Source organism: Myotis nattereri (genome assembly GCF_964212035.1).
Source record: "Myotis nattereri genome assembly, chromosome: 2".
Lineage (NCBI taxonomy): Eukaryota > Metazoa > Chordata > Mammalia > Chiroptera > Vespertilionidae > Myotis > Myotis nattereri.
The window spans coordinates 144,538,642-144,552,188 of record NC_138076.1 but is presented as its reverse complement, the minus strand read 5'-3'; the positions used below and the strand labels follow the sequence as shown (position 1 = coordinate 144,552,188).

The following is a 13,547-nucleotide window of genomic DNA, read 5'->3' as shown; positions in this document are numbered from 1 at the left end:
ATAAAAATAAAAGAAGGAGGTAAAAAAGACATGAGAGCTTTGGGAAATATTTGGCACTCTGCCTCTGAAAACGACGACAAATTGTGAGATTTTAAATAAAAATGACTCTTGTATCAAGCAGCAATTCCTGTTTAAACAATGCAAGCCTGGCTGGCAGTTACCTGTCTCTCATGTTTTGTGCCTTCCCCAAGCCATTAAGTCAGGGATCTGGCCTCGGCTTGCGTGTAACCAGTAATGACAACCTCTTTGTAGTTATCTGTGTGCAAACAACCAGAGACATTCAGAACTCCAATACATAATTTTTGAAGAAAGGTAAATCAATCAAGAAATTAAGCTATTTAAAACAAATATGTCTTTCACAGAATAAAAAATGTCAAAGAGAAACTTGCCCTCCCTGCCCCACCATTCGACATGCAGAACAGTCAACCAGTTTCATATCAGCAGGATGGTCTGATGCAAGCACACATACCCTGAGCCTCCAGGATCTCTGAACTCTGTGACACTGCTTTCAGGTGAGAGAGACAAGATGGTCCATGCACATGAGCTGACCAAAGTCATGTTGTATGCAAGCAAGACAGGATTCCAGACATCTTCAGAATGGTTTAGAGAGTCAAAGAAATGATGGTCCAGTGAAGTGGCTGGCATTTGGAAGCACACTGTTTTAAATATATCTCCCTGAAAATATGTTTGTGTATTAGTGTACTGGCCAGTATCTGATACTACCTGTTTTTTTTATTGTGAAAGGAGATCTGGGCAATTCATATGGAGAAATAGTACCACTACTTTAGATTGCCTTTAAAACCAGGATAAGATTCGTTAGCTACCCACATGGCATTTGCTGACTTCAAATAACATCATGCAGATTTGTACTGTATTAATGGAGGCGGGAGTAATTCTATGTTTAATTATTTCCATTATAGAGTAGACAGTACTTGAAGTAATACAATTTAGCCGACTGGTGCCGTTTGGTTTACAAGATAGATGGGATGGGAGATCGAGAACGCCTCAGAGGACAAGGAGAGCTGTAGGGTGATGTGACTGGAGAGAGCCTCAGAGCATTGCCTGCCAAGCCCGCTATGTTGTTTAAGCTTCGAGATTTTTCATATCCTTTTATGAAAAAAGGCACAGACATCAGTTGAATTCAAACAGAAAATAGACACAGACAAACAATACCACACAGGATAATCAAATGTGCTATTTTTGAACTAAAAAAAGAATTTGCTTACAAAGAATTCAATATTGAGACAATTTTTAACTGCAAAAAACCCTGAAGTTCACTGTTAGCTGTTATTCCCAAAAGAGTAAAACAACTACCACAAATTACAGTTGCAATACTTCAAAAATGATTCTTTCCCAAATTATACTTTGTATTGGTGTAATTTTGTCATATCCAATACCAGAACTCTTTTAGAATTAGGCAAAGCAACTTGAGTAAGATATACATTTGACTAATATTATTAAGTTTTTGAATACGTTTCTGAAAAAAAAAATGGACTACGTTTTCTCTTTTCATTTTTTAGTATTTACTAAGCTACTAAAGAATGCTTAATTTTAAATGGACAAGTCTTTTTATAGCATATTTAATCTTCCAGCTTTATGGAGTTAAAATAAAAAAAATGATTCTTGAATAATGACATTTGATGCCATTACCTACATGGTGTAGAATGAATGCCAATATCTAATCTTTTCAATAAAAAAGTCAAGAAAAAATAAAATGGATGAAATATAAGTTGAGTCATAATTTCAGTGAGTTAAAATCTGAATTTGATTTATGATGTTTTCATCTGACTCCCCCGCCAGGACTTGAGAATCATTTGAATTCAATTAACCTTTTTTATATTATTTTGCATTTTGACTTTTTGTTCACAATACTTCAGGAATTATAGAATAAAAGGTCCTTCTCACAAGCTTCAGCCCAGTAGTTCACTTTAGCTACTCAGGAAGCACTCCATCAAAATAAATAAATAAATAAATAAAATAAAATAAAATATAATTTAGAAAAAAAACACACCTATCAATTCACCTTTGGAAGAATTTAAATATTATAGTGCTGTTTATTAGAAAAGATTAGAAGTAGTTAAATAAGGTAAGTTGTACCAAGTGTAAAGTTAGAACTGAACTATCTTAAAAGCAGGAAAACTATTGTCTGAAAAAGTAGTCATATTATACATCTTATAAAAGAAATATTCTGACAGCTCCATTGAAAAAGTGTTGTATAACAGGAAAATAAAATTTCCAAAGCTGAATATATATATATTGAATCATATATATATATGATTCCAATGAACTTATTTGTCTCCGTTAGACTTAGGGTTCACTCCTTGGGCCCGGATTAGATGGATGTGTGTGACGACAATATAGAGAGAAAGTGGATCTGTTGTGTTTCTTTATGTTCCTTTCAGCTACTTCTCTCCTTAATTCTATACTTTCATGGAACTTCTGGGGAGGAAGCCACTGCTCTCTCTCTCTGCCTTTCACTGGAAGAGAAATGACTGATTTAGTGATTATTTTATTTGCAAGTGCAATATCAGCTCTGCTGCAGGGTAACAGCTGGACTGGAGAGGGATCCCTTTTCAGCAGACTAGATGTCTTCTTTGATATTTTGTAGATGGAAATGTTTGCCATCCATTAACCATGGTAAAGTTCTCCAGGAAATAATTTCTGCTAATGAGAGAATTATGTGCCAATATATTTTGTTAATATTCTGGACTATAAAACATGGGAGCTATAAAACTCTGGTGAATGATAGAATAGTTAATGGGAAGGTGTCTTAAATAATTAAAAAAGAATTCCAGGTAATTTATCCTTACATTGGGACCCTCATGTGCCTGGAGGGCTAGTAATTATTGCTCTTTGGTAAAATGATTGAATATATAACTTTGGAAATTGCAGAAAGAATAAGTTTTCCCAATTGACTGTGTCACCTGAAAATGTAAACTTCACCATAAACACTGACTGGGTTTGATTAAAAACAAACTTGTAAATATGCATGAACTAAAGGGGTTGTTAATACTTATAAATCATCCATATAAAAATTTATATCTTATCCCCCAAATCTCCACACTCCCTACAGGACCTCCAAAATGTAAAAATCTGTTTGACACTTTTATATTAATCACGGTAGTTATATATAAATCTTGGCTGCCATTCTAAATGTTTAATTATTTTTCTGAATTATAGTTTTAACATAACTATTACCTATTTTGCTTATAAATTCTTTTATTTTTAGTAACTATAATTTCAAAGTTCATTTAAAAAGGCTTCCCTTCTAATTTAGTAACAACTATTTCATTAGTAAAATGATAAGTTATTAATATAAGTGTGCTTTTCTTTATTCTGCAGGTTAATTTCTGATTAGAAAATTTGATATAAAATTTTTCCCAATCAAACTTTTATTGAATGGGATGTTAATTTGAACTAACATCTAAATACATTACGTTCATTTTTTTCCATTATGTTCATTTTATATAGTTCTTAAGATCAGGCATTTATTTGGGGCAATATTGAACCTCTCTATGCATTTTCTATCAATGGGTATGTCTTTGTTTTTGTAATGTGATTTTCTAAAAATTACTGCATTAAAAAAATCATAGTTTCTAAGTACTGGGAGTTTACTCTTTTAGGGAATCCATAAGTTTTCTTAATATATGCCCAACTATATTTATATTTGTCCACAGAAAAAGAATTCAATGGGAATCCAATATTTTTTCCGTCTATATAGGGAAGAATTTTCAGAACTCTAAAATCATCTCAGTAGAGAGACCAACTTAAAAGGTTTAAACAAAGGTATAATATAGGAAATAAATGTCTGAGTGTGATTAAGAGGATTAACCTATAATCTACTAAAAGTAAATCTATAATTTACATAAAAGGAAACAGAAGAAAGGAATGAATTCCTGATAGACATGACAAGATAACACACCAAGAGAATATTAAATGAAGTTAGCCTGAAATGTTACCAGACCTAGGTGAAAAACACAAAGCTGCAAAAAAATTAACCAAGAATGAAAAAAGAAAGGTGACTATGGTAAGAAATGACAGATAATAAAAAGCTCATAGATGAATTTACAGAAGTGTTTTCACTGATAGAAAATTTATATTTGCGAAATAAGATTGTATGTATAACTTTTCCATACAAACTAAATATCTTATTAATTGCTTTGCTCATGAAACTTAACGTTTTAAAAGAAAAATTTATATTTACATAGTGTTTTATAATTTGTAAAGTTTTTTTTCATATGTGATCTTTGGCAGTTTAAAATTCAAAATATTGTCTAACATGAAGAAAAAACTTCTAAGTTCTTAAACATGTGATCTTAGTATAAACACAGCATGTGATACATTATAGAATATGCTCAAAAATGTATGTAAATTTAACCACATATTACATATAAATAAATACACATATATACATCTGTAGTGAATTAAGATATGTAATGTACTTACAATATTATGTTCTACATAAGATATCTTTAGTTAAATATTATTATAATGGTTATTTAATGTATGTATATATATTTTGCTGAAGAATTATTAACTACCTTTATAAAATATTTTAAGATTGTTCTAACATAATATTTACAGGTGAAATAGCAAATGATGAAACATATTCAGATAACTGAAATACATTTTGGTGAAAGGAATAGATGCAGAGAAAGGAAATAATTGAAATGAAGAAAGATTTAAAATATTGCCTACTGAAGAGACAAAAGAAGAACGCTTTGTCTTCTGAAACTCAAAGGCATGGAGACAGGACAATGTAAAGTGTTCAGAAGAAATGAAAGAGAAGTACAACATGGGTAATGAGGTATTTCAAAGAGACAGGGCATCACAAAATAAATATATGAGACCTAAAATGGTAACATATTCAATAGGGAGAAACTGCAATGAATAGCAAAGAGCACAATATTTTTTTAAATTCATTTGCATGACTATGAAAGTTTTGGAGTGGATTTTATTTAAATTCAGTCCACTGCATAATAAATTACTATAGTTCTTTCTCCATTCTGTCAAAAAACAGAAAATGATCATGGTAATAAGGCAACTTGAACCACCAAAGGAGGAGGCAATAAAGAACATACCATCACTTTGTCAAGAGCGGGTTGTGTCACAAAATTATTTCTTAAGGAAGAGAAAAAAGGCTCAGTTGTCCTTTTTTTGTTGTTAATCCTCACTGAGGATATTTTTCCATTGATCTTTTAGAAAGAGTGGAAGAGAGAGAGAAAGACAGAAAGACACATCGATGTGAAAGAAACGCATCTATTGGTTGCCTCCTGCATGGCTGGGGAGGAGCCTGCAACTAAGGTAAGTGCCCTTGAAATTGAACCAGGGACCTTTTGGTCCGCAGGCCGACACTCGATCCACTGAGCCCAACCGGCTAGGGCTCAGTTGTCCTTTTTTTCTGTAAAGTTTGCTCAAAACAAAAACAAAAACCAGCACCTAGGAAGTGGTCAAAGTGGCCCAATCTAGGAAAACGGAACCACGTGATGGAGTGAAGTCTCAGTATTCTGTTATATTCCTTAATCAAGATGCCTTCCCAACAAAATTTATCCATTCAATATATCTTCTATGTGCCAGGCACTTTCAGTGTGGACTGAAAATTAGTAATAAATTTAAAATTATTACTATTGCCCTAAAGAGAAATTATGTAACCATATGTTACAAGTATATAAGTAGCCTTTCAAGTGATTGGGCCTTTCAAGTTCTGTAGGGCCAAGGATCTCTCACCTTTCCAATCTTCTTTCACTGAGCTAAATCACAGCAAAAAAAAGTCCAAAAATTGGATAAAAGACTTAACTAGAGTATGTTTAATGCTTTTCCTTGAGAAAAAGCTTATTATTATTTTATAATTATAAATTACTTATCATATATATGCGTAGTGCCAATTAGTGAGTTTTATTAGTTGTAGAAAAAAAAGAACTTTTAAAAATACTTGATAAGACATATTAAAATACTAAGATGAGTGTCTTAGTTTTTAAATATTCTATTACAGGTCTTCCCATAGACACATGGAAAACCAAAAAAGAAAAAAGAAGTGAAGAAAAAGAAAGAAGAAAGAAAGAATGAAAGGAAGGAAGGAAGGAAGGAAGGAAGGAAGGAAGGAAGGAAGGAAGGAAGGAAGGGAGGAAAGGAGGGAGGGAGGAAAGGAGGGAGGGAGGAAAGGAGGGAGGGAGGAAAGAGAAATTCCTTTCAGAAATGACAACCACGTAGACTGCTATGATGAATATTTTTAAATGTTTGTAATGAGAAAAGGTGTGATGAGGAATGAGAAAGACCACTATGTGTAGTTTTTCCTGGAAAATGACGGAAGGGAATTTCGCAGCACTCTGGATATTTTGCAGCGCTTAATTTCTAAGTCACCTGTGAGGATCTGATTAAATGCTCGCCTACCTTTCCTGATCCCTCCATCAGAAGTGCACGTGTAATCCCCTGTCGTCAGTAGGAAACACGTTTCCCCTCTTCTGTTTTTGTCTCTGGTACTAGAGCGTCTGATAGGAAGCCTTTCAGGGGGTGATAATGGCGAGTCACGTCCCGAACTGTCATCACCTGATAGCACTGGTCACAGCACCATGCCCATTGACAGACAGTGATAGACGAGGAAATGAGACAGACAGTACAGAGAGTTTACACCGAATGTCCATAGTACAGTTGCTCGATATACAAAACAATAATCACATCATGGTAAGAAAAAGATTGTCATCACTCACCACAAAAATTTACATGGAGCAAAATGGAAATGTGTTGGAAGAAAGATAAATGTTCTTGGGGAAGTTTTAATTCCACTTTGGATTTTATCTAAGAAGAAATTTACTTTCACAAAACTAAGATGAATTCAAAATGAGTCTAATGGTGAAGTAGCACACAAATTAACATCTTATAATTTTTGACATGCTATCTAGTTACTGTGAACGGGATCTTTTTTTAAGTGGAGCCTATTAAGGAAAAACTCCTAAGTAAATATATGGCTTTTGCAGCTCTTTAAGACACACACTTTTATTATTTTCTGAAAGTAATCTTTTCCCCAAATCTTAATAAAAATAATTCCAAAGCTGACAAACTTATGACCAAGTTCTCTAGTTTGAAGTGATAAAATAGTTTTGAACATAATGGAATGAGATAAACTTCTCCAAATTCCCTTGAAAAATTTTCTTGCTTCTGTATATTTGCCAAAGCTGGCCACAATCTATCAGCCTGGATACCAGCCTCTTATAACAATGTTTACCCTAGGGCTAGGCTGAGGGTGTGTCCTCTTTATCCATGTCCTTCATAAGATGCAGGTACTATGAGAACACTATGAGGAGGCCAGCAACACTAACTAAACTCTACCTTTCGTAAAGACATTCTTGGCCTAGCAGTTTTCAGGTGTATATTGACAGAATTTACAGAACAATTTCCTAAATAAACAGGAGGACTGAGAATAAAATATTTAAAAAGCAGTTCAGCTCCAACCACATTTTCCTCCTATTTACTCCATAAAAAATGTCTAGAACAGGAGTGGGCAAACTTTTTGACTCGAGGGCCACAATAGGTTCTTAAACTGGACCGGAGGGCCGGAACAAACGCATGGATGGAGTGTTTGTGTGAACTAATATAAATTCAAAGTAAACATCATTACATAAAAGGGTACGGTCTTTTTTTTTTTTAGTTTTATTCATTTCAAACGGGCCAGATCCGGCCCACGGGCCGTAGTTTGCCCACGGCTGGTCTAGAAGCTAAGAAGGAAACCTATGAAAATGTCACCTGGCTTTTTTGTTTGTTTGTTTGCTTGCTTTGTTTAATTGCTGGTATTTCTAAATATGCAAAATTACTCACATGGGATTATCATAAATAATTTTTATACACTAAAAAGATTATATATAAACAACTTATAGTGAATGCATATATATTTTTTAATCTTCATCATAGGTAATTAAGTTGTTTAGTCTACAAAATATTTTATCTGTACCAGACATAGACTAAAGATGATACTACTGATGACCACTTTAGCAAAATGAATGTCAACTGACAGTCATTCTTATCAGTCTTCTCTGGATTATCTATGGCAATGGAGAGGAGTAAGGATTCAGCTAATGTCAGGCAGTAAATCATCCAATATTCAATTGTGGTAAGGAAGAGAACCTAATGCATTGTGACGAGGTTCTCTAGTTTGAAGTAACAAAATAGTTTTCAACATAATGGAATGAGATCAATGTCTCTAAATGCCCTTGAAAATTTTGTTTACTTCTATATGCTTGCTGAAGATGGTCTCTGTGGATAAAAATGGAAATCCACAGAGAAATTCAATGTTGCCACTGATGAGCCAAAGCACATCATCTATCCCCAGAATAATGATAAATTGATTATATAACACCTTGCTCAATCCAATGGGATTACATTGAATACCCTACCTAATTTAGTAATAATAAAAATTTAATCAATTCTCCAGAATATTATTAGGGAAGATCTGCGTTATCCAAAGGGCTACCTTCCATATCACCTCTTTGATGTTTAGGCCTTTGAAATGTAAACATCCATTCCTCTTAAGTAACTGCTTCTTGTGAATTAGGTTGAGATGCATGGCCCCATGTGGCAGAGATAAAGCTGAGACAAACACACCAAGCCAAGTGAGATGGAGATCAACATTTTGAGGATGAACGATGGAAAATGGCCAATATCATATCATCACATCGTGCAGGGAAACAAAAACATTGGCACAAGAGCAACAAACAGGCAAAAGAAAATATTGGCACCATCAGCAAAGGGCAGGAAAACTCTATAGACCAGCTATGCAGACTTCTACTTGGAATTTATTTAGGAAGGTACAATCTAGCTATCTATAAGCCTGACACAAACACATGTTTTGTGAAGGGGTAGAACTGAAAACTCATGAACATTTGCAGAAAATGAGAATGATTGCCTTCTACCTATTGGATAATACTGGTCTATAAAGTACGCAATGGCATGCATTTAAAATTATGCCTTACCTGATCTATTATGTTCCAGAAGTCGATTGTCTTTGCTCAGACAGGTGTCACCCTGTGTGCTGTTGCAGGCCATATTTAATTCGGTCTTGCAAAAAGTAGGTGAGCTTGCCTGAGGGGCAGGAGGGATGTGCTTCTTTCTTTTCCGTGGAAGTTTCTGCTTCGCCATTGCCAAGGAGTAGTACATCCCAAAGTTGTTGACAATGACAGGTACCGGCATGGCTATTGTCAGCACTCCAGCCAGAGCACACAGGGCTCCTACCAGCATCCCTGACCAAGTTTGGGGGTACATATCCCCATAGCCCAATGTAGTCATGGTCACCACAGCCCACCAGAACCCAATAGGGATGTTTTTGAACTGCGTGTGCTCACTAGCTGAAGGGTCATTAGGTTGAGCGCCTACTCTTTCGGCATAGTAGATCATAGTAGCAAATATCAAAACTCCCAGAGCCAAGAAGATTATCAGCAGCAAAAATTCATTAGTACTAGCTCGAAGAGTATGTCCAAGCACCCTCAGACCTACAAAATGGCGGGTGAGCTTGAAGATTCTCAGGATCCTCACAAATCTTACCACCCTGAGGAAGCCAAGTACATCCTTAGCAGCTTTGGATGAGAGCCCACTGAGTCCCACTTCCAAGTAGAAGGGTAGGATGGCCACAAAGTCAATGATATTCAAGAGATTTTTGATGAATTCAAGTTTATTGGGGGAAAAAACAATACGGACTAAAAATTCAAAAGTAAACCACACCACACACACGCCTTCTACGTAGGTCAAGGCAGGATCCGTTTCGATTTCATACTGTAGAACAACACTTGTGCCATTTATGACTGGTTCCGTCTTGTTTTTCACAATATTGAAAGCTTCATGAGTCTCCAGGCAAAAGGTAGTGATTGAAACCAGGATGAAGAATAAAGAAGCAAAAGCAATAAACTGTAGGGGGGAAAAAGGAGAGAGTGATTGAAACCATAATATACTTTGACCCAGATTTAAGAGCATCAATCCCTCTAGAATAGCGTTTCTCAACCTGTGGGTCGAGACCCCTTTGGAGGTTGAACGACCCTTTCACAGGGGTTGCCTAAGACCATCGGAAAACACATATATAATTACATATTGTTTTGTGATTAATCACTATTCTTTAATTATGTTCAATTTATAACAATGAATTTGGGGATCACCACAACATGAGTAACTGTATTAAAGGGTCGCGGCATTCGGCAGGTTGAGAGCCACTGATCTAGAGGAAAAACATTGAAAGCATTTTTTGAAGATTTCACTTGGGATGTTGCTCCAAGGAAAGATGAGATGTACCGGTAACATTAATTAGATTTGCACCTGGATTGTGTTTCAAGTTCTGTTATCAGCTGATATAGGTAAAAACTTTTGATTGATGTTGCAAAACAAATTCTTGACTATTTTTTATACCTGTAACAAGAGCATAAAAAGCACTTCCAAAGAATGTTGAAGGGCAACAGAATTAAAAATAATAATAAAAGTAGACAATGGCTCCAGGTATTGTTTATGATCCTAGTAATCTTCATGTATTAGATCAAGTTCTTACATCATACTATGAGGTGCAGTCCACACTGATGGAAACTTGGAAGCCACTAATATTTAACTGCAGGTTTCTACCTGTAGATAAAATGTTCCTGTTACCAGGAAGTATGAATGTGAAAAAAATATTTGAGTTATGTTATTATTTAAATGATATTAATTCAAGGTGGAGACTTATCCAAAGAGAAAATCTATGGAAGAAAATAGGCAACAAGACTGAGAAAGAGAAACAGAGTTAAGGAAAAAATTAAAAAGAAAATTTTCTTCCTCTCCTCAAAAAGAACTGCAAATGTTTAAGTATCATGTTATAAAGTTGCAAGTGTTTTTTTTTAATTCAACTATTTCATTTCTTAAGCCAATAATATATGAATACACAAAACTACTAATACAGAATCATCATAAAAGTTCTCACTTATATAGTCCTTACCAGTACCAAACACTATTAAAAACAATTTACTTAATTAACTTATATCAATACTTATAATAACACTATTTCCTACTGCATTTTACAGTTCTGCAATATTAGCCACAGAGTTTAAGTTACTTTCCAAAGTCATAAGATACAAAGTGATAGACTTGAGACACTATCCTGGCACATTTCACCAAAGATTCTGTTCCATTAACTGCAAAACCCTCAACTGTAGAATACAAATATAGTGGGGCATGTCCCGACTAACGAGTTTTTCAAGATATGAGCTGTCTCTGCCAATTTTTTGCTTTGAGTTGCGAGCTAAAATTCGGGTTACGAGCCAGCTTCAGATACCCCACCGCTAGTTGGCGCAGCGAACGTCACAATGAACGCCACAACATCAGCCTATCATCACATGTCTCACTCATTCACTTTTTTATTTGACATACGAGTAATTTGAGTTACGAGCTCCGTCACGGAACAAATTATACTCGTAAGTCAAGGCCCCACTGTATGTTGGAATATTTATCTTGGGATCACATACTTCTTAATGTTAAAGATCTACAAAAGTTGAAACACAGTTGTTTGAGTGAATGGCACCATTGCAGTCAGTACCAGAGGCTTTCAAAGTAACTGGCAGATTCCTAGTGCTCTCTGATTTAGCATACCCAGTGAGCACCAAGGTTCTTTGAATGTCTAAACCTAAAAATTATTCAGGAGCAAGTGGTGATCAGTCAAACGGAGAGAGGTCCTTATCTATATATATAAAAGGCTAATATGCAAAGTGTCCCCTAGGGAGTTCGACCGGGAGACCTGGAGTTCGACTGCTCTGCTATGACATGTGCTGACCACCAGGGGGCAGCGTGGAATGAAGGAAGGCCGCAGCCAGCAGCCAGCAGCCAGCAGTCAGGGAAGGGAGTCCCTGACCAGCAGTGGGAAGGTCCCAATTGGCCCTGATCACCAGCCAGGCCTAGAAACCCTACCCATGCATGAATTTCGTGCACTGGGCCTCTAGTTTGAAAATAAAAGAGTATTCCAAAACTCAAAGTTGCTCCCTAATACCTATTCCTCAATTATGCCATTGAGATTTAAGTTTCCAGAAGAGATTGAAACCAATTCCTTTTTTTTTTTTAACCTCTTGAGGTTCAATGTGAGAGATACAAATCTCACCAAATATGTAAGAGATATAAAAAAGAATACAAAAAAAAATCTTAGAACCTTTACTATCTGCCCTAAAGAAACACCCAGATTATGGAACTCTCTCTTTGCAGTGGGCCAGTTAGGACAGCATCATACAGTATTATAAGGCATGTCCTTTTCATGGATGTGACTTATTTTCCCATGTATATCTTCAAACTTCCTTTGTTGCTGTTTTCCACACTGGAGGATATGTTTATTAATTTGAGAGAGAGAGAAAAGGAGAAAGAGAAAGAGAGAGAAACATCACTGTGAGCGAGAAGCATTGATCAGTTGCCTCCCATTCGTGCCCAGACTGGGGATCATCAAAAGCAACCTAGGTATGTGTCCTGATCAGGAATCAAACCTGCAACCTTTTAGTGTATGGAAGCCACCTGTAAGGGTTCCCTTTGGTTTTGACACTATAATTTGACTTGTCTTTCCAGACATATTGTGAGATATCAGCTTGGGTTTTTTTTCACTCATATTTCTCTCTGTACACATAAATACAGTTTTTTTGTTATTCAAATACTTCTTAAAACAGTATCACTAAGACCCTCTAGATTCTTTAGAAGTTAACATCTTGTGGGGAAGAATCAATTACCTGTGGTTCATACCTTATTTCTTAAATTAAAATATTATCTATAGATTTGATGGTCATATTTTTTCTGACGCCCCGTAAAATCTTTTGGCATCAGAACCATACTAAGGTGTTTACATACTGACGTCCCGTCAATCACTCCCCCACATTCTCCACCATTCCCACCTAGTCTCAAGCTTTTCAGGCTGTGTTAGAAGTTTTAGTGCACCCGTTCTATCTATGAGGCAGTAAGAGAAAATAAGGCAGTTAAAGTAGGCTGCAATTTTATTTTACGCTTTTGGTGTTCCTCAATCAGCATTTTTCCAGCTAACTTTGTAATCTCAAACCCTTTGCACCTATATTCATAATTGAATTAGTGGGACTTCCCAACATTGTTGTTTCACAATCAGTCCAAGCTCACCAGCCCACCTTCCATACAACAAAGACAGTTTACTAGTCTGCTTTGATGTTTGTCAATATAAAACACTGGGACTTTTCCAATCAGACATTTTCTACTCTTCATTCATTCATGCAACAAGTTTGTATTAGATGCCTCTCTGTACCAGGCTATAGGGCTAGGGTATTAATTTAACAGTAGTTAAAAAAGTTAACCCCTGTCATTAAGTAAATCACAATCTACTAGAGATACAGAATTAAATAATGAACCATAAAAATTATATAATTGCAATTGTAATAAATGCAATAAACACAAATATGTATCAAAGGGGACTTTATTTAGGCTGAGAGATTATAGAAACCAAGAAAATATCAATAGTTTGAAATCTGACAAATGAATGGAGGTTAACGTGATGGAAAGGGAGACATATATCACACAGTAGGAAGTTTTAACAAGAATAGTCTGGATTTTTT

General features: G+C 35.4%; 1 protein-coding gene across 5 annotated transcripts in view; it reads right to left on the bottom strand.

The window, feature by feature from the left end:
- Positions 1 to 13,547, bottom strand: part of KCNC2 (potassium voltage-gated channel subfamily C member 2) — a 215,477-nt gene that overhangs the window by 5,730 nt on the left and 196,200 nt on the right. For 2 of the 5 annotated variants that reach the window (XM_081083386.1, XM_081083387.1), the window contains exons 3-4: positions 8,964 to 9,891; positions 6,391 to 6,555 (exon numbers count right to left, since the gene is read on the bottom strand). In XM_081083386.1, coding sequence (XP_080939512.1) covers positions 6,391 to 6,555; positions 8,964 to 9,891 — 1,093 coding nt within the window. Of the gene's footprint in view, positions 1 to 737; positions 1,108 to 6,390; positions 6,556 to 8,963; positions 9,892 to 13,547 lie in introns of those variants that run through there. The other 3 variants (XM_081083388.1, XM_081083389.1, XM_081083385.1) reach the window with 2 other exon arrangements.